We start from the raw sequence: 19,217 nt of genomic DNA on the forward strand, positions 1-19,217 counted from the left end.
AGACAAAGTGTTGACTGTCCCCACGGTCCATTGTGCTTCCTCCTAGGAAATTCTTACCTAAATACAATGAAGAAAATCTAAGAATTAGAATGACATTTTGAAAATACTACCAAACGTCTGATGTGGTGAGAGTAAGGGCTGCACCAAATAACATAATCAATGGGTTTTTTAAAATAAATTTAATAAGCTGTAGTCATGACTTCTTCTCATTGTTTTATAACTGCTTTGTCATAACTTTACTGTGACTTTATAATTTTTCTCATAAGTTGAGCATTGTACGTTTTCAGTTATCTTTTGCATAGTTTGATCTTTGACATTTTCCCGGACGCTGCTGCCTTGACTGAGCCTTGCTGTTTTCACAGGTTGTGGTGGAGAGTTGTCTGGGGACACGGGCTCCTTCAGCAGTCCCGGGTACCCTAACCCCTACCCTGCCAACAAGGAGTGCATCTGGTACATTAGCACAGTTCCTGGGAGCAGCATTCAGCTCACCATCCACGATTTTGATGTCGAATATCACACAAGCTGCAACTTTGACGTCCTGGAGGTAGGAATTTAGATTGTTTTCAGCATGTTAGAGGATTTTGAGTAGAACTGGAAATCATTCTGCAAAAAAATCCCTAAAGTCTTTCCCATGGCCAGCAGTGTTCTATTCCTAGTCATTTTGATGAGTATCAGCTCTTGGTGAAGGATGCTTGTAGACAAATGGGGTTAATATCTCAGTTTGGGTTTCTCTAAAAGCAGAGCCGAAGGATTTGGTGGCAGATGGTATACCTAAGAGCTGGTGCACCTAAGAGCTGGTGCCAGGAGGCAGGAATGAGGGAACTGTGGCAGGGAGGGTGAAGGAAGAAGAGCCAATGAGGGAGCCCCCCATGGGCTGAACCCTGCGGTGACCCTCTGAGGTCCCCTGAGTTCTGCTCATCAGAATCATCCCTCTGAGGAGGCAAGGCTGAGCCCTGGTCCCCTCACTTCCATTCCCACTGATGGAGGGTGCCTCTTGGGATAGTCAACACCCCATGCTTCCAGTCTGAGAAAGCTCCCTTAGGAAAGTCAGTGGGATGCAGAGTTTAGAGAAGAGACGGGTGCTTGGGGCAGGACATGGCCATGGGCAGAGAAAGTGCCCACCCCTTTTCTAACACTGCTGTAAACGATTTATCCGAGATCAGTAGGGCAGCCTTGAGAATGCATTGTAATCAGCGTTGTTGCCGGAATCTAGTCATTAGATGACTTCCAAGCACACACAAAGCTCCTGCCACCTCAGCTGTAGGGACTGCCCCAGCACATCCTGACAAGGTTCTGTTTCTAGTAGAACTTCAACCCCATGAAGCCTGGGTATGTGTCTGTTTTTGTTTCATTTCATTTCAGGGCTTATATCCCCTAGGGCCATACAGCGCTTGGCAAATAGTAAACACTTAGTATATATTTGTGGAATAATTGAAGGTGCCCAAATCTCTGACTGATGCACCATGATAATGTGCATTGATGGCGTCTTGCCTAGGCATTTCAACATCCATTTTCCCATTTGAATGTTAATGAATCCTCTGAGGTAAGAGGGGAATTTTGCCCCCATTTTGCTGTTGTCAAAACAGAGGCTTAAAATGCCTGATGGGTTTTTCCACGACCCTAAGGATGGTTAGTGGAAGAGCTAAGAACTAAATCCATCCCCTGGCACACACTCCATGTAAGTCAGTGCCAAAAGAAAGAGGTGGGTGGTGAGCAAGGTTTTGAAATGAGTGGCTTGTACTTTACAGAAAACTTTACCACTTAAACTCTTTATTTAATTACAAAACAAGTTCTCTCCTTGAAGAAACATGGGGTTCTCAAATCACGCCCTCCCTGAGTGGACGCAGGGTCACTCGGAGTTGCATGTAGCAGCTCTAGTCTCTGCCAAGGAGGACGATGTATGCTGCGTTAAGTCAAGTCAGAGGCAGAGCTGGGAATCCTGGGGTCAGAACCCCATACCCTTGTCTTCACAGCAGTCCTCCTGCCCAGTCATGACTCCATCTCAGGGGAGGACCGGTTCCTTAGGAGGAGAGAATGAGATGGCTCCCGAAATCCACACTCAGCGCGTGAAGGCGACATCACACTCCCATGCGCAGCGTTCACGTGCTCTCTCCTGCTGGCAAGATTTCTCAGTCGCACTTACAAAGCACTGGCAGCAGACTTCTCCACAATAATGTGACATGGTCCTCACCCTCCATTTTCATATTCCAAAGCGCCTGCGACTGCTGCCCACTTGGCAAAATGTAAAAAGCTTCATTGTGCTTTGGTTTTGTCACACCCATTACGTGAGAAAGCAAAGAGCAGGGTTGTTCCCTGTGAGCAGCCTCAGGGACAGGAGGACAGAGGGACAGAACCAGGTCTCTGGGCAGCAGCTTTCCAACAGGGCCCTGCAGGGAGAGAGAGGACTTGTGTGAAGAGGCTGCTGTCTGCGCGGGGCTTGTTTTCATTAGGAAAAAGCGGTCTCCCGTGTTCCTTCAGAACCAGGGTTTGAGGATTATGAGGCCCTTAAATATTTGGGGAAAGGGTTTTTTTGAGGCTGAAGTGAGTCACCCCTTAACTTCTCCCCCCAAACCCGTTTGACATCTCTGCAAACATTCCAGAAAGTGCTGTAGTCAATTTGGGATAATGAGGATAGAATGAGTTTTTTCTGTCTCTCACATCATAGGTGCTGATAACATGTTAGCAACAGGTTTCAAAAGATTTTACCCCTGGTGGTGTGTGGCCTAGAACCTTTGCTGGCTCGCTCCACCCGTGCACCCTCCTCCTGCCCACCGTCCTGACCTGCTCTGCTGCGTGGCCGAGCAGGACCTCACTGTCACTAGGTATGGGGCTCCCTGGGCTTCACTAAATTTAACCAACAGCCAATATATTTTTCCCTCAAAAATCAGTGTCCCGAGAGTGGCCCATTGCATTAAGCAACAGCCGTTGGGTTACTCATAACCCTGGAATGCTGACTTGATTAGAACAATAAATGGAGCTAACAGAGCAGAAAGAAATGCTTAAAACAGATTAAAACCATAGGATTTGAAATGGTCTATATCCTGAGCGTTTGCTAAAAACACATTTTTTAATCTCCGATCATCAAACCAATCCTTCCCCTCCCAAAGTTGAGTCATACACTGTTGTCCAGTGAACCACACCCTGAAATTCTTTCCATCTTTTTCCTTTTCTGAAGAGTCACGTGTGACCTCTTGGTTTTATCTGTGGAAGCCAAAAGTACCATGCTATTGTTTCAGCCAGAGAAACACTGGTTGATTTTCCTTCGATCTCTGGGAACGAAGCCTCAGCCAGCTTAGAGCAGAGAAGGAAATCCACTCCTCGGCAGAATAAACCAAGACAGACGCCTGGTGTGGGCTGTTACTGCCCACTGCTCTCTGCTCCGCTGTCTTTTGCGAGCCCCATTCAGGAAGTGGGGAAGCAAAGATTTCAAAAGCAACAGTGTTTATCCTGCTGGGGGCTTCTAGTTCTGGCCAACTCATACAGGTTACATTTGTGATCTCAAGGGGACCCTGAGCGGGGAAAACAAAGACTCTTTTGCTGATGTGCAAGTTTTCTTTGTTAGAACTAAATCCTCGTGCTCAGTGTTCTCTCCAAATCTGAGCTGCTTATTGGGCTGATGGTGAGGAGCGTGTGCTGACCGTTCAGGCTCTGAGCGCTGCGCCCGGGGCCGGGCAGCAGGGGAATCTGGACACTGGGCGAGACCACTCGAAACCAGCAGCAGTCTGCTTTCTCCCACGTGCGTGTGTGTCCGTGTAAAGGGCCACACAGGGCTCTTTCTCCGGCCCTGCCTTTGCTGGGACGTAGGGGGCCACGCAAACATAGCTTCTCCTGATGAAAATAAGCATGAAGCGGTTGGCTTGCTTCATTCCCTTGCAATGACAGCCCTTGTGCCTGGGCCTCCCCTCCGTGGAACAGCAGTTTCATTCATTTTGGCCTTTCTTGCATGGCTGGGGGCAGTGAATAAGACAAAGGCTTCATTATGGATTCAAATCACACACTCTTCACCAGAAAAAGGCTGCTTGTTCTCTCTCTCCCCAGAGGACACTTGGGTGGTTCCCCTGTGGTCCACAGCTGCCCTCAGGGTGGGCAGGGGCCGGAGATGTGTGTGCAAAGGTGGGCGCACACATCTCACTGAGCCGTGCTTTCCTGGTTCCGGTTCCAACCTGAGTGTGGACATAAGTGCACGTACCAGTGGGGGAGGGTGAAGGGCCCAGATACCAGCAAGCCTGGACTTTCTTCTACAAACTCTAGTTTGGCAAGATTGAAGATGGGGGGATGGGGGTCCATATCTTCTGTTTAATTCTTATCTTCACCTTCCCCCCTTGGTTATCCAAGGGGCCAATGAGAACCTGTGTTTAGCATCCCGGAGGCCCCCCCGGGGCTGGGCTAGGCCTGCCCACAAGATGCTGGACATGAGAACCAGAGGACAGTTGCCAGGAGGAATGTGTCACTGGGATGTAGGATCTGGTCAGACGAATAGCTGCAAGTTGGAGGGGACTTAGGAGATCTGAGAGTGGGTGAGATAGATCTGGCCAGGCAGAGTTCACGGCAATTCCTGAGTGGAATTTGGATGGTCTTGGTCCTGTTCCTGTGGGGGCGCAGCTGAGAGCAGGTGCAGGGGGGATCTGCCAGACCCCCTCCTTAGGGTGCCACAGAGCACGCTGATAGAGGTTACATTCTCCCCGATGGAGGGCAAGCATCCTGGTAAATGCCTAACCTTATAAACTATTCAGCTTGCAAGGTAGAAAATCCTCAAAATGTAACAGGGCGACTGATAGCCTTCAGTGAACTTGACTTTCACAAACCAAACGGCCCCGTGCTAGGACTTTGCCTGTGTGCCCAGATGAGCTAGAAAATCAGACTCAATACTGTGTTATCTGCAATGCCTCTGCCAAAGAAAGCAGGAAATCCAATGAAGGCATGAGAAAGAGGAAGAGGGGAGATAAGGAAGATTCTGGAATAAGCCCTTCAGTTCAGCTCTACGGTTCTGGCTGATGGGACAAGCAGGCATTTCGTGGGTGGTTGAACTTGTGTGTTCCTAAGGCAGAGGGAGTGCCTTTGAAAATTCTGCTTAGGGTTATAGTTCATCCCCACCCAGGGAGGCTGAGACTTCAGTCCCTAAGGATAACAGACTCCAGAGGCTGGTGATAACAGGGTGTCAGGGGAAGGGCTGTAATTGCTTAAATATCTAAGTTCCTTTTTCTACATCTCATCGTAGATTTACGGAGGCCCTGACTTCCACTCCCCCAGGATAGCCCAGCTGTGTGTGCAGAGATCATCTGAGAACCCCATGCAGGTCTCCAGCACCGGCAGCGAGCTGGCAATCCGATTTAAGACCGACAGCTCCGTAAATGGGAGAGGCTTCAACGTCTCATGGAGAGCAGTTCCTGGAGGTGGGTGGACCCGGGAGGTATCTCAAAACACTCCAGCCGAACCCTTGTTAAATTTCATACAATGTTTGGAGAGCGGTATGAAGGCCACATCCTGCCAACTCTGTGACCTCCCTAATGGCACATACTGCTTTGGCACACACTCTTCCCCCCAAAACAGGATAGTTTAACTTCCAAAGACTCACCTTGTACACAAAAACCAGCCCGCGCAAGCACGCACGCCCATGCTGAAAGCAGGAGCAGGGTGATTGGTTAGACTCATTCTTCAGGGCACCTCTGTCTGCCAACCTCAAATCTGGGCATCAGCAAAGTGGTAACGACGTCATGCCATTCTATACACATTTGGATGCTTGGCAAATACTGTAAATGTCAAATCTGTGAGGAATTATTATCCTTTGTCATAAAGTGACTTTCTGCCCACCATCTTAGGCTGTCAAAATAAATTACTTGTTGCAGATTTTGAAAATAATATATTCACACACAAAATCTTTTAGCAATGTCCATCTCTACAACTACTCATGATCACTATGTTTATTGAATGCTAACCGTGTGTCAGGCACTTTTCGAACTCTTCTACAAGGACTATCTAATTTAATCCTCACAACCGCCCTACGAGGGAAGTTTATTTCATATCCTTATCTTCCTAATGAGGAAATTGGGGCCTAGAGAATTTAGTGACCTGTCCAAAGTCACACAGCTAGAAAATGCCAAAGCAGAGATGTGACTCTAGGCTGCCTATGGCCTTGCTTCTACAGCTCAAAGGTAATATTGTAAGCATATTAGATCTTTCCTAAAGTTAATGACATGAATTTAATTAAATTACATATAGTGTTTAACCCAAAATGGTTTTTGATTACCAGAAAACAATACTGAATTTTCCTATTGTTGGTTTATATTATCGTAAATCTAAGAAATGATGGATCATAGAGCTAGACATCTAGTGATATTTTATTACATCATAGGAATACAAAAACAGAATGACTCTACCGAGTGCAGAATATTCCATTTTAAAAGGTAGATATTAAATTATTTATAAAAGCATTCAGTACTTAATTATCAACATTCTTAGAAGGAGATAAGTTATTCTTACAGTATGTTACAGCTTTAGAGAACAATGAAGAGAAGTTTCATGGCTCTGTGAAAACAAGATTTCATTTGCATTATCTTTCAGTATTATAAAAATAACTTTGGGCTTTCATATTTAAAGTATTTGAAGTCTTTTCTTAGGCATCCTTCTTTGTTTTGTTGGAATGCGTGAATTAATGGTGGACATTCAGTCCTCCAGAATGTTTGGCACAGACTACATAAAAATGGTGATCAAAGTAGCGTACTGTTTTATGCCATCAGATAATGGTGTAAAATTTTGTGCACCAGAGATTCCTCTCATTACTGAATTGGGTCTCCCATTTACAGGTTGTGGTGGCGTTTTCCAGGCTCCCAGTGGAGAGATTCATTCTCCAAATTACCCCAGTCCTTACAGGAGCAACACTGAATGTACCTGGGTCATTCAGGTGGAAAAACATCACCGTGTCCTGTTGAACTTCACTGACTTTGACCTTGAACCTCAGGACTCTTGTGTTATGGTAAGTTACACAAATCTCATGCATTGTCTCCAGTCAAAGTTGGGTCAAAACATTGCCATGAGAGCATGTGTAGTGACTGTATTAGTTATGAATGTTTTTGACATCAAATCATAGGAAACTCAACTATCAGCAACTTAGAAGATAAGGACTTTTTTTTTTTTAACCTAAATACAAACCAGGACGTAGATAATCTCAGTGTTAGTTTAGCAGTTCAGTCTCTGCTGTACCATTCTTAGTGAACCGGCTCTTCCTTTTGGGTTTGTTACCTCATGGTCATAAAATGGCTGCAGCACTTCTGAACATCCTAGGTTCGTATGTGAAGAAGTGGAGAAGGGATAGCGTTAGTTGTTTCTATTTTGTATTTTTCTAATCAAGAAAGCAGAATTTTTACAAAAGTCCCCTTATTGGCTAGAATTGGCCACAAGAGAGATTAGGAAATTATAGTGGATTATAATAATGGATTTACCATAACCACTTTAAATCAATTATTATTAAGTCTCTAGGGGTCCTCACAGGGTTCTACTTTTCTTGCAATCAGTATATCTTGCTCTGGTACTTGAATGAATCAGTGTCTAATAAGACAGAATAGATGAAGAGTGAGGAGTGGAGGAGAAGGGATATGGCTATTGGTTCGATGACAAAAATTTCTATTGCTCTCAACAACTTAATGCATTCTCCCCTGAAACTAATGCTTTATGCTTAATGTGAGAGTGAATGAGGCTGTATTTTGAAATTGTCTTTTTGTTTTTAATTTAATTTTTTTACTCACTTGATTTTTTTTTAAACAAAACTTTTTCCATCTTTCATTTGTATTTAGAGACATTTCATTAAAATATAAACCAGGTTCTCTTGGCTAATGGATCTTTCTATTTTAGTTTCCTGACACTTTCTTACACAAATCCCAACTGGCTAGCTTTCACATTTAACTCAAGAAAATTCAAAAGTTGTTTCATAATTTTCAAAGTAGTCCAGTCTAAAGGTATGATTTCAAGTATTATTTTTCAAGATTAAATCATTATAATTTATTAATCATTGATTTATGACCTTATTAACCTTTTAAAATGAGTCATCAGAGTCTAAATTGGCAAAGCATTATACAAACTTAAGGTGTAGGACATCTACTTTCCATATTTGTAACTCCTGATTAAGACGATTTTAATGATGATATTTTAAGACATCTCCCTAAATGCAACAAAGAACTTGCAAAATTAAATTTCTGATTTAAAGAGACGTGAGCCTAGTATTTGGGACTGCTTTTGCCCCTGGGGCATTTGCTGATGCAGAAGGAGTTAGCAGCACTTCTGAGAGCCTTTCAGGGCAAAGAAGAGCAAAGTTTGAGTCCAGGACCTGAATAGGATGGAAGTCCTGGTAAACTATCCTGACTCCTAGGTAAAATGAAAGTAAAACAGCCTTCATAGAGACTGCATCCCAGGTTCAAGTCATCTCAGTGCCCTCCCCCTCCAAATCTCAAGCCATAGAACAGTGAGGGGAACCCTGTACTGCTGAAGCATCTAGGCTTTGGACAGCTAGCAGAAGCAATTTAAACTCTTCTTCAAAGAGAGATAAAATCACTCAAGGCCACATTTCTACCAATAATTTTCATATGCAATGTCAAGCACACTATCAAAGATATTCATATATATGAGGAGACAATGCAACATAAATGAGATACAACATGAATAACAGACCATGAAAATAACACACTAATATGCCACCTGCTAAAATTACCAGGCACAGGTTAGCAGACAGCTATAGTTACTAAGCTTATGGAGATAAAAGTCAAACCTAAAACTTTCAGCAAGGACTACAAATCATAAAAAGTGACATTGTAAATATTAAAAAAAAAAAACAAACACCCTGAATTTATAAAACTGGATAAATACACAAGCTGAAATTAAGATCTCAGCAGAAGGGTTTTGTTTTTGTTTTTGGCATATTAGACAAATTAGACAGAGGTGAAGAGAGAATGAGTGAACTGGAAGATGTCAGAAGAATCTATCTGGAAAAAAAAAAAAACTCATGTAAAATCAAAAGGATGAAAAACACAGAAGAGAGGTTAAGACACATAGAGGTCACATATAAAAGTTGTAACATAAACTTACTGGAGTCCCAAGAGGAAAAAAGATAAATGGACCAGAAGCAATATTTAAGGAGCTAGTGACTAAGACTTTTCCAAAACTGATGAAAGACATCAATCTATAAAAACAAGAATCCCAAGGAACCCAAACAGCTAAGCAGGATAAAGAGAAAGATATACTTATCTAAGATAGGTAAAGGTAAATAAAGAAATGTTACAGTCAGCCAGGGAAGTAGGTGAGTAAGGGAACAAACTATCTTTTAGGAAGTGGCAAGCTGAACACTGACTTTTCAACAGTGATCATTGGAAGGAAAAAAGACAGTAAGATAGTACCTCAAATTTGAAGCAAGGCAATAACTATCAATCAGGAACTCTGCACTCTCCTGAAAATAGCCTTTAAACATGAAGTTGAAATAAAACATTGAAGCAGTAGAGGCGCCTTCAAGAAAGGTCGAATGGGACAGAAACAACTTGTCTATCTAATAGTTTTGCCTGTGGTTGGCATCTGTCCATCACTTGCTCCTTCCCCCAGCCTGTACGGTTCCAGGTAAAGTTTCTTCTCTTTGGTAAATTCCATAATCCATCAAATTCAACATACAAAGGTGTGTGAACAAAACAAAGCCTAGGTCAAAGGCACACCCAGTACGGCTGCATTATTTCCTGCCAGTGGTCATGAGTAGGATTTTCCACCTACGTGAGATATAAATACACAGACCAGGTTTTCTAGTCACCACTGCCATATCTCAACACGCAGCTGGGCTTAACTTCACAAGCTGTAGTGAGAGGCATCAGACAGGAGGAAGTGAAACCTCCAATATGATCTGATCATAGGCATGGAGATAAAAAATTAACCCCCATACAGGTCTGGCAGATATGGTAAAAGACAAAAGATTATATAGTCCAGGCAGGTTGTCAGGATCAAGGAATCTTATATGAAGTAGTTGGGGGCCTCCACACCAGTGGGGAGATGGAATATCAGAAGCAGAAGTTGCTAAGAACTTGAGCAACACATTGATGTAAAAACTGAGCTATACCAGCAATGTGGGACACCACAGTGCCGTGGTTGAGAGGTGTCACTCTGTGGTGGAGTGGTCCTAAATTTTGCCATTTTCTAGCTGTGTCACCTGGGAGAAAACTAATCTTTCAGCTTTAGTTTCCTTAGCTATGAAATGGGGGTGGTCAGAGTGTCTGTGTCACATTTGTTATGGGACATTTGAGATCATGCAGGTGATCTGTTCACATGGAAAGTCCTCCATTCATGCTGGTTGTAGTCATAATGATGCTGACAGTGAGCCCACCGGCGGAGGCAGGTTCCAGGGGCAGTGAAAGAGGGAGGTGGCGTGGACCACTTGCAGGAGCAACGGGCTTAGGGACCAGGGTCAAGGCTTCCCACCTGTGATCCTGGACCTCCAGGTCTTCAGTTTAAAAAGACCCTAATTATGAACCTTTCTCCTAGCACACCCTGGAGCATTTTGTGTACATAGGACTCAATAAACTGTAACAATAATCATGAGGAAACAGGAATGATTCTTTTGGGCCTGGAAGCTGGGGAAGGTTTCACCCTGAAGATGACATTTAAGTGGTAGAATTTCACTAGTAGGAATGTGGTAGTGAGGCCAGGAGAGGAGGCTTTGGGGAAAGGATAGGGTAAATTGTGCCCAGAGGTATGAACGTACACAGACATTTGGGAAGAGGAAAGGAGATTGTTGTCCCTGGAATGTATGTGTGTGTGTTGGGGAGCGTGTGTGTTAGGGAGCTTGTGGGGACCAAGGGTCTATGGAAAAATTCCAGATTGGACAAACTCTTTTATGCTCTGTGGAAGTTTTCTGTAATATACTCAAACCTATATTTGACAAAAATAGCAGGCAGCCATGTGAGGATAGGGTTGGCAGAAGAAGAAAAAGATGGTCTTAAGGCTGTTTGGGAAGCTATAGAAAGACCTTGGGCAGTGGCCTTGGGAGTGGAGAGAAAGGACATACCAGAAAACCCTTATGTTGGTGTAGCCACTTGGAGGCTAATTACATGGTGGAGTGTGGGGTGGGTGATACAGATGAAGAGTTAAGACTCTTTGCTTGAAGAATGGGTGACTAATAATGCAAGTGAGTAAAAGGATAGACTACGGAGTTTGATTTGGAAACTTGAGTTGAAAGGTCTACACAATGTTCCTTATAGAGTTTGACAGATAGGCTCAGTGCATGGGGTCTGAGCTGGACAGATCCATTTGAGGGTAATGTCTGTAGTCTGTATATTTGGCTGGTCATTCAAAGCACAGAAGTAGATGTGATCACATAGTGGAGTATTTTGTAAAGAGAAAACGGTCAAGTAAACTCTTAGGAAACCCCACCCTTTGGGGGAAGATGGAGAAACAAAGGGAAAGGAGACTTAGAATGTGTACTCGAGGAGCTGGTGGAGAAGCAGAAGAGAGTGGTAGCAAGAAGCCAAGAGGGAAGTCAATTTTAAGAGTGGATGAGCGAAGGTATCAAATCCAGCAGAGGACCACTAGGATGAGGTTGGAACAAAGCCACCGGGGTCAGTCTTTGATGACCTTGTAAGGAGTAGGATTGGTGTGAGTGGTAGTGGGAACCCCCTCATCACAATGGGTTTAGGAGATGCAGGGACTTCTTAGCTTTCCCCCAGAATTAAAGAAGTGAATAGTATCCTGGGATAAAGGGTTATAGCCTATGGTAAGGCAAGGTCAGTGGAAAGTTGTTAATATTTTTTTAGTGGTGAAGAAGCCTTAATACTGGGAGGGCAGGGTGCTGGTGACAAAAACAAACAAACAAAAAACCCAGCTGAGTGTAAGACATAAGTGGAGTAACTGATGAAGTATGTGATTGGGGCAGAGACCTGAGGATGGGCCAGACTGGTCCTATAAATTTCATAGTTTCAGAGTGAGAAATTGGAGCACATGGCCAACCATAAGCTTTCTTTTCTGATTTGCAAATTTATATGGAAAAATGCAGAAGTCATATACGAGCTCAGTCATTTTTGTTTGTACAATTTGTAAATCACCTTTACAGAAGGATAAAGAAATGTGAAAAAAAAAAGACTGTTCAGATAAGCTGGGGCAGGGATCTGCTGTGTGTGGTTGCCAAGTGGACCCAAATTATGGGGATGGGAGGTCTGCAGAGGTTTGGAACAGGGCAGGCAGTGTACTGGGGAGGCTGGAATTTGGCTCCAACTTATAGTTAGCTGTCCAGGGGTTCATGAAGGAAGGCATTGAGGCACCAGCCATCTATCTTTATAGCTAGATGGACACTGGATGTGAAATGTATTCTAAAGTCCAGTATCTTACATAATATCTCTGTGGCTTAAGTTCATACAGACCAGTCATTCATTTTGGAGACATTCACATTAATTTCTTGGTCCTGTTACTTAGACGGAGTCATTAGCAAAGAGAAAAATATTCCATTGCCAATGATGCTGCCAGATAATGTTTGTGTTCATGGGATTTTAAATAGAGCTCAAGTGTATTATTCAATACCAAGGTGAATTATGCTTGGATGGGACCAGCCACCAGGTTTTTAAAACTCCTGTAACTGTTTGGATTGTCAGAAATGTAAATATTCATTTCAACAGTCATTATGTTTATCGTCATAAATGCATGGATAACATAGAATGTTAGATTCATAGAGGAGAGATTAGAGATAATTCACTGTCATCTGCTTTTTGAAAAATAAGAAAATCATGGTGCAGACAGATCAGGTTCAAGACCGGGCAGAAATTGATAAGCAGGAGCAGCACTAAAATGCAGGGAAACCTAAAGCAAGAACACGTGTTTTGGTAAAATAAACAAATAAATAAATGAACCCACACTTCATTTATCAATATTGGGAAAAGCGTAAGGATTTCAAATATAAGGTGCAAAGTGTGTCTGCTCTGACGTCAGGGGGTCTGGGTCCTGCATCCAGTCAATCTTTGGTGTCCGCTCTGTACCTCACGCTCCTAAGTGCTCGTTTCCAGGCACAGCACCACCACTCACTCTCTCCACGGCCTGAGGGCCTTAATTTGCTCCTGTAGAAGTCTTAGTTAGCCTGGGGAACCCACACAGAAAGAGGAGATCTGGGTGAGAGGGTCCAGCTCGGTGGTGTGTGTGTGGGTAGGAAGAGGGGGGGAGCTGGAGAAACACGCTAAGGGTCAGGTGATGTCAGCAGTGGGTTCCTTCTGGAGGCCACAGTTTGACTCCCCAGCGCTAAGCTTTGCTAATCCCCCAGGGCACAAGTCTATCGGGAGTGGGGAAGGCATCATATCCACTCTCCACTTGCTGTACAGAATCTGGTCTTGTGGTCGGTCTCCTCCCCAGTGGCCCCAAGTGGAGGCAGTGTAAGCCCAAGGGAAACCCAAGCCATCGTCACTTGGCTTTGTGGAACTAAAGGCCAAATTTTGAGCCAGTAGAAGAAACAAATGCAAATTTTACAACAAAGCAGTCATAGCCAGCCTCTGTCCCATTTCATGAAGCCCACAGGAACCGTCTTTGTATCCCACGGCGTCAGTCTGTATGAGGCATAAATTAGAAATAGATGCGTGGCTGAACGCAGGAACATGTGAATTTTTGTGGCCTCTGCTCCTACAGTGATCGATGCTTCAGTGGAAAATTGCAGGCGACACTTTTGGGAACATGTTGAGCGCAGCTGGCACAATTACTGACATACGATCCCACTGTTTTGAGCCCCATGAGAACTTAGATAACATCGCAGAAGTGTGTTTTCTAGAATTTCATGCTGCTATAATGAAAAAAAGAAAGAACTTGGATTTTCTTTCTTTTTTTTTTTAATTGAAGTATAGTCAGTTTACATTGTTGTGTCAATTTCTGGTGTACCTGGATTTTTTTTTACTTCTGTTGACGTGGGGATGGCATCGCAGGGAGGAAACTAATCAGAAAGCTCAGCTTGCACTCAGGTTTCAACTACTTTGGTAATGTGTTTACACTCCCTGCCCACTCCCTTTTGAGTGGCTGCCATGATTGACCTTCGGCTCTCCTGAATGGCACATTGTGAGCATTTCTTGCTAAGGCGGCAGTGGGACCCACCGGCTAGGCAGGACTCCCGTATGGTCAGCATGAAGATGACTCCACTATGTTTCCTTTCACGAAGGCTGAGTATTACCGTGACCTGCGACTGACAGCTTAATTGCTTAATGAGAGGTACTCTTCTGAGCCTTAAATCCATGCAGCTCTGCAAGCTCTTAATGATCTCTGAGAAACGTGGGTTACAGCTCAGTGTGAGTGGGAAGAGAGAAGTCAGACAAAGAGCACGACGGGTCCCGGGAGACTCCAAACTCTGATTTCAGCATCCTCTTTGCTCAGCACAATGGAATGTCCGCCTTGTGAGAATCAGTAAGAAGCAGTTAAAAGCAAACAGACCACAGTCCAGACCCAGCCTCTCACATGGAGAAAATATACATGCGGACTCCAGACCCTAGTGCAAAAAAAAAAAAAAAAAAAAAAAAAAAAAAAAGGAGCACATGATGAGTAATGGTTTTCTTTCAGAAGCTTTTTGTGCTGATCTAGGAGAAAGAAAGCAAAGCATTGGATTTGAACTGAAGAAAACCAGATTCCCCCCACCCCACCCCACCCCAAAGCTGCAGGGTCTGTTGCTGTTCATGTTGTTTGACAGTAAGGCACAGGGTGGGACAGGGCAAGTGTGGAACACAGGATCCATCTCTTGTTTTATTTTTTTAAAGATTCTACCCATGATGTGTTTTCTTTTAAAACATTGATCATTTCCAAAACCAGGCACAAAGACACAGGAATAACAGAACTCAGTGCTTCAAAGAGACAATTCTTAAACAGTTCTTTTTAAAATATTTATTGTTTTACAAATAAATCCATGACAGAAATCAACCTCTCTCTGTCTCTTCCTCATTTTCCCCTCTCTCCTTAACTTCTAACCACAGAAAATTTAGTTTCCATTTGATACTTGAGGTTGATCTCTGAAAATCTTTTTTTTTTTGAACAACTTTATTGTGGTTATACTTTCTGTACAGTAAACTACACATATTTCAGATGTACAATTTAATGAATTTTGATAGATGTATACACCTATGAAACCATCAAGATGCCTAACATTTCATCACTCCCCAAGTGGTGCAGATTTTGAACTCCCAGTTTATCCCTTCCCACCCCCTTCCCTCACTGATAACCCTAAGTCTGTTCTCTATGTCTGAGAGTCTGTTTCTGTTTTGTAAATAAGTTCATTGGAGACTTTTTTAAAGATTCCACATATAAACGATATCATATGGTATTTTTCTTTGTCTGGCTTATTTCACTTAGCATGATGATCTCTGTGTCTATCCATATTGCTGCAAATGGCATTATGTTATTCTTTTTTATGGCTGAGTAGTATTCCATCACACACACTCACACACACACACACCCCGTCTTCTTTATCCAGTCATCTGTTGATGGACATGTAGGTTATTTTCAATGTCTTGACTATTGTAAATCTCTTTTAAATGATTTATTTTGCTTGCTTTGGGTAACCTTCTCGGCCATTTTGCCTCCCCGTGCCAACTTAGTTACCAAAAGCTGTGCTGAGACTTTTCATCCCCAAGGCAAAGAATAACTGAATTGAAGCCACTGTTCTTTATCTGTGGGCACAAGCTTGGTTTTGTTTCGTTTGTCTTTCAGCTCCGAATCTCTTTAAATGCTTGTTTATTTGTGAAAATTAAACAAGCTTCTTGGATTTCTTTTCATACCAACATTTCCAGGAATCTTTGAGTCCCAGCTTGCAGCAACTGCAAATGATCAGAGTTTACTGTCTCCTGTAAAGTTTGAAGGTGGAGTGCCACCACGCAGAACAAAGAAATAGGAGTGACAGAGTCCTGACACTGGATGTGTGCCGTGAACTGAATTTGGTGTTTCATTTCAGACGAGTGCAGCTAGAAACTATCACTGACTGAGGAAACCGATGCTTCCTCCCCCCACACCCCCAAGAAAAGCTGCTCGAATCTCCACTTCCTTCCTTACCTACATTTATGACTTTAACAGCTTGGATGATTTCCTAACGGATTCTCCTCCTGATCACTTAATATTTCCTGTATCTTGGAGCAATTCCCACACCCAAAATGGGAATTGCATTAGCAGCTGTGCACCGTATATAACATGTGAATGCATTTCACGGACTGTCATCCTCAGTATCGACTTTTCACCCTGATGTAAATGATTTCTTCTGTACCCTGAGATCTTATCTTCCACCACGTGTTTTTACCCTGATAACCTTCCAGGCAATCCAAGCAGTAGATGTGTGTCGCGAGAAATGAATTTAAAATGAAGTCCAGGGTAAAGACCAGGTTGAAAGCCAGTTAGGCCATGGGCAAGATGACAAAAGAGGCCACGCCGGTCCAACGAGGTTGTGGTTAGACCAGGAAAGGGCAAGGGCTGGATTTATGTCTGAATCCAAGAGTAGACCTGAGTTTAGGGGGCAGGGATTTCAGCGTTAGGTACACTGTGCCCTTTGTTACAGTGTTATAGTCTGCTAAGTCAGCCACGCTGGGAATCCCGTGCATGTTTGGTGGGAAGGAATGTGTGACAGGTGCCAGCCACCCTGAAATCCACCCAGGCCCCAAGTAAGACTTCCTAAAATGCCACTAAGGATGTTTGATTCTGGGTCTAGGTAAGTGAATGAGACTCCTAGTCTGTTCCCATGATTATCTTTCTAAGACATTTCCCTTAGCTTCCTAGAATCATGGTCTCTCAATATTCTATTTTCAGTGAATAAAGCTTGATTTTCTCTTTTGGGTTGGTTTCATGATAATTGGTCAGCTATTAGACAGACAGGACACTGGCTTCACACTACTCAGTGTGTGACTGTGAGCAAGTTACTTACATTTTCTGAGCCTCAGTTTTACCAACTGTGAAATGGGCTTGTAAGAAAGATTGAATTTTTAAAAATGACTTAAAGCATTCATCACACTATCTGGTACAGATCAGTGTTAGCTACTTCTGGTTTTTCTGTTAATACCACTACTGCTTCTGTTACTGTTGGTACCATGTTAAAGGTCTTAACTTATCTTTTTAAAATTTGTGACCCTTAGATAACTATCATGATGAGTTCATGAAAAGACTCATTTTTATCTTAATTTTTTAATCTTAAAATATAAAAATTTTCACACATTTTTCTATATATCATCTCAGTGAATTTTTTCACTTCATAAGTGTGTTATTTTGATACCTTACAGAAGACTCACAAATGAGTTAAGAATGAAAAAGGTGATAGTGCAGAAAAGAAAAAGAAAAGCATACGTTCATAATTTGTTTGCGTGGAAACCTTAACTCTGAAGTTAAGGTGAAGCATTGGCTTACTCTGGGGAATGCAAACCGTGCTGTGGTTTTGAATGAAAATGGATTCTTCTGACTCCAGTTTATACTAACGTTAACTCACACATTTAGTTGGTTTATTTTTTCCCTGAGGAAGATGAAACTTAGTAGAACAAGAAGATAAAAGATGCGGTAGAAATATTTTTCCACCTCCCACTCTCCCACAATCTGAGGGAATATATTCCAGGTTCTAGAAACGATCATACAAACATTACTGAGGAAGCGAATGTTCATTTCCCCCCTTCCATCATGTGCTTCGCCCTGGGAGGGATGACTGTTTCAGGGAGGGGATCACGGGTCACTCCATCCGCCAGGGCTTTGGTCGTAGGGGAGGGGCTGTGGGCTACGTGCTGTCCCTGTATCTGGCACTGTTCTTTGGTTCTTAAGCAAAGCATCAGTGATTGCTTGTCTTTATTTAGGGTGATTTTAAAATCGATCAGCATACCCTGCCTTCGTTTCATGTTGGATTTTACACTTCAGAAAACACACTGCACAGTGGTAGTTGTTGGGAGGCTGTCTTAAAGGGGGACACAAAATTAAGCAGGAGAAAGTTCAGGCTGCTGTAGTGATGTAGGCAAGATGTGAAGGGGTCCCTAGAGTTTGAGAGATTTAAACTCAAAATGTTTTAAACGTTTAAGTGATCTAAAATAGCTTGGCACTTGGATTCATGGTTCTGGCATTTACTGAGGCAAGAAAAGAAGGTGCAGGAGGCATTAGGGGGAGGAGTGGGAGAGGACCCAGTTTGAGACCTTGACTTCCTGGGTTGATGAGACATGCCAGCAGGGATTCTGGAATGCGGTCAGATATGCGAGCCTGGAGCCTGCAGACAAGTCTGGACTACAGTTGTAGATACTGGCCAATGAACAAACGTCTTGGAGATCTTCAAACAGAAGCCGTATCCAGTGAACTTGATACATTCCCATCAGGCAGCAGAAGGCTAGATTAAATGGCATTAAAATCCACCCATATGGTTTAGAAACTGCAGCACTGGTATCTGACTAGCACGGTTTCACATCTCTGTAGGGATCTGAACACTTAAACAAATATGTATGCTATTTTATGTGTTCCTCATACTAAATTTCTGAAATCCAGAAAAGAAAAAAAATAAGGAGTTAATGCCACCCGTAATATTTCCATACAGAGACAAACTATGAACATGCTGGCTTATCTCCTACAGAAACACACACATGCAAACGCATACATACACACTTATACACAGGCAGATAGTTAGTTAATACAACACATCATTTTGTATCCTGCCCTTTTCACTTAGCATTATTTAATACACTTCTTAAAAATAGTTTCTTTGACCCTATATTGTTATGGGAACACTAAAATTAATATTAGCTTATCACTGACCACTTAGATTATTTCTGTTTTTTCTTATAATAATGCTGTGAAGAGCATTATTTCCTTTATATAGATTGTCTTTTTTTTTAAACTTTTTCTATTGAGTAATAGTCAGTTTACAATGTTGTGTCAATTTCCAGTGTAGAGCACAATTTTTCAGTTATACATGAACATACATATATTCATTGCCACATTCTTTTTCACTGTGAGCTACCACAAGATCTTGTATATATTTCCCTGTGCTATACAGTATAATCTTGTTTATTCTGCATGAGCCTGTCAGTATCTACAAATTTCGAACTCCCAGTCTGTCCCTTCCCACCTCTCTCCCCTTTGGCAACCACAAGTTTGTATTCTATGTCTATGAGTCTGTTTCTTGTTTTGTATTTATGTTGTTTGTTTTTTCAGATTCCACATATGAGCGATCTCATATGGTATTTTTCTTTCTCTTTCTGGCTTACTTCACTTAGAATGACATTCTCCAGGAGCATCCATGTTGC

The 19,217-nt window shown here is 42.8% G+C and overlaps 1 protein-coding gene across 2 annotated transcripts in view; it reads left to right on the plus strand.

Annotated features, from left to right (window-relative positions):
• The window catches only part of CUBN (cubilin), a 273,783-nt gene that overhangs the window by 115,970 nt on the left and 138,596 nt on the right, over nt 1-19,217 (plus strand). For both annotated transcript variants that reach the window (XM_064479416.1, XM_010992039.3), the window contains exons 29-31: nt 363-544; nt 5,219-5,393; nt 6,804-6,973. In XM_064479416.1, the coding sequence (XP_064335486.1) occupies nt 363-544; nt 5,219-5,393; nt 6,804-6,973 (527 nt within the window). The remainder of the gene's footprint in view (nt 1-362; nt 545-5,218; nt 5,394-6,803; nt 6,974-19,217) is intronic.

This window comes from Camelus dromedarius, chromosome 26 (genome assembly GCF_036321535.1).
Source record: "Camelus dromedarius isolate mCamDro1 chromosome 26, mCamDro1.pat, whole genome shotgun sequence".
Lineage (NCBI taxonomy): Eukaryota > Metazoa > Chordata > Mammalia > Artiodactyla > Camelidae > Camelus > Camelus dromedarius.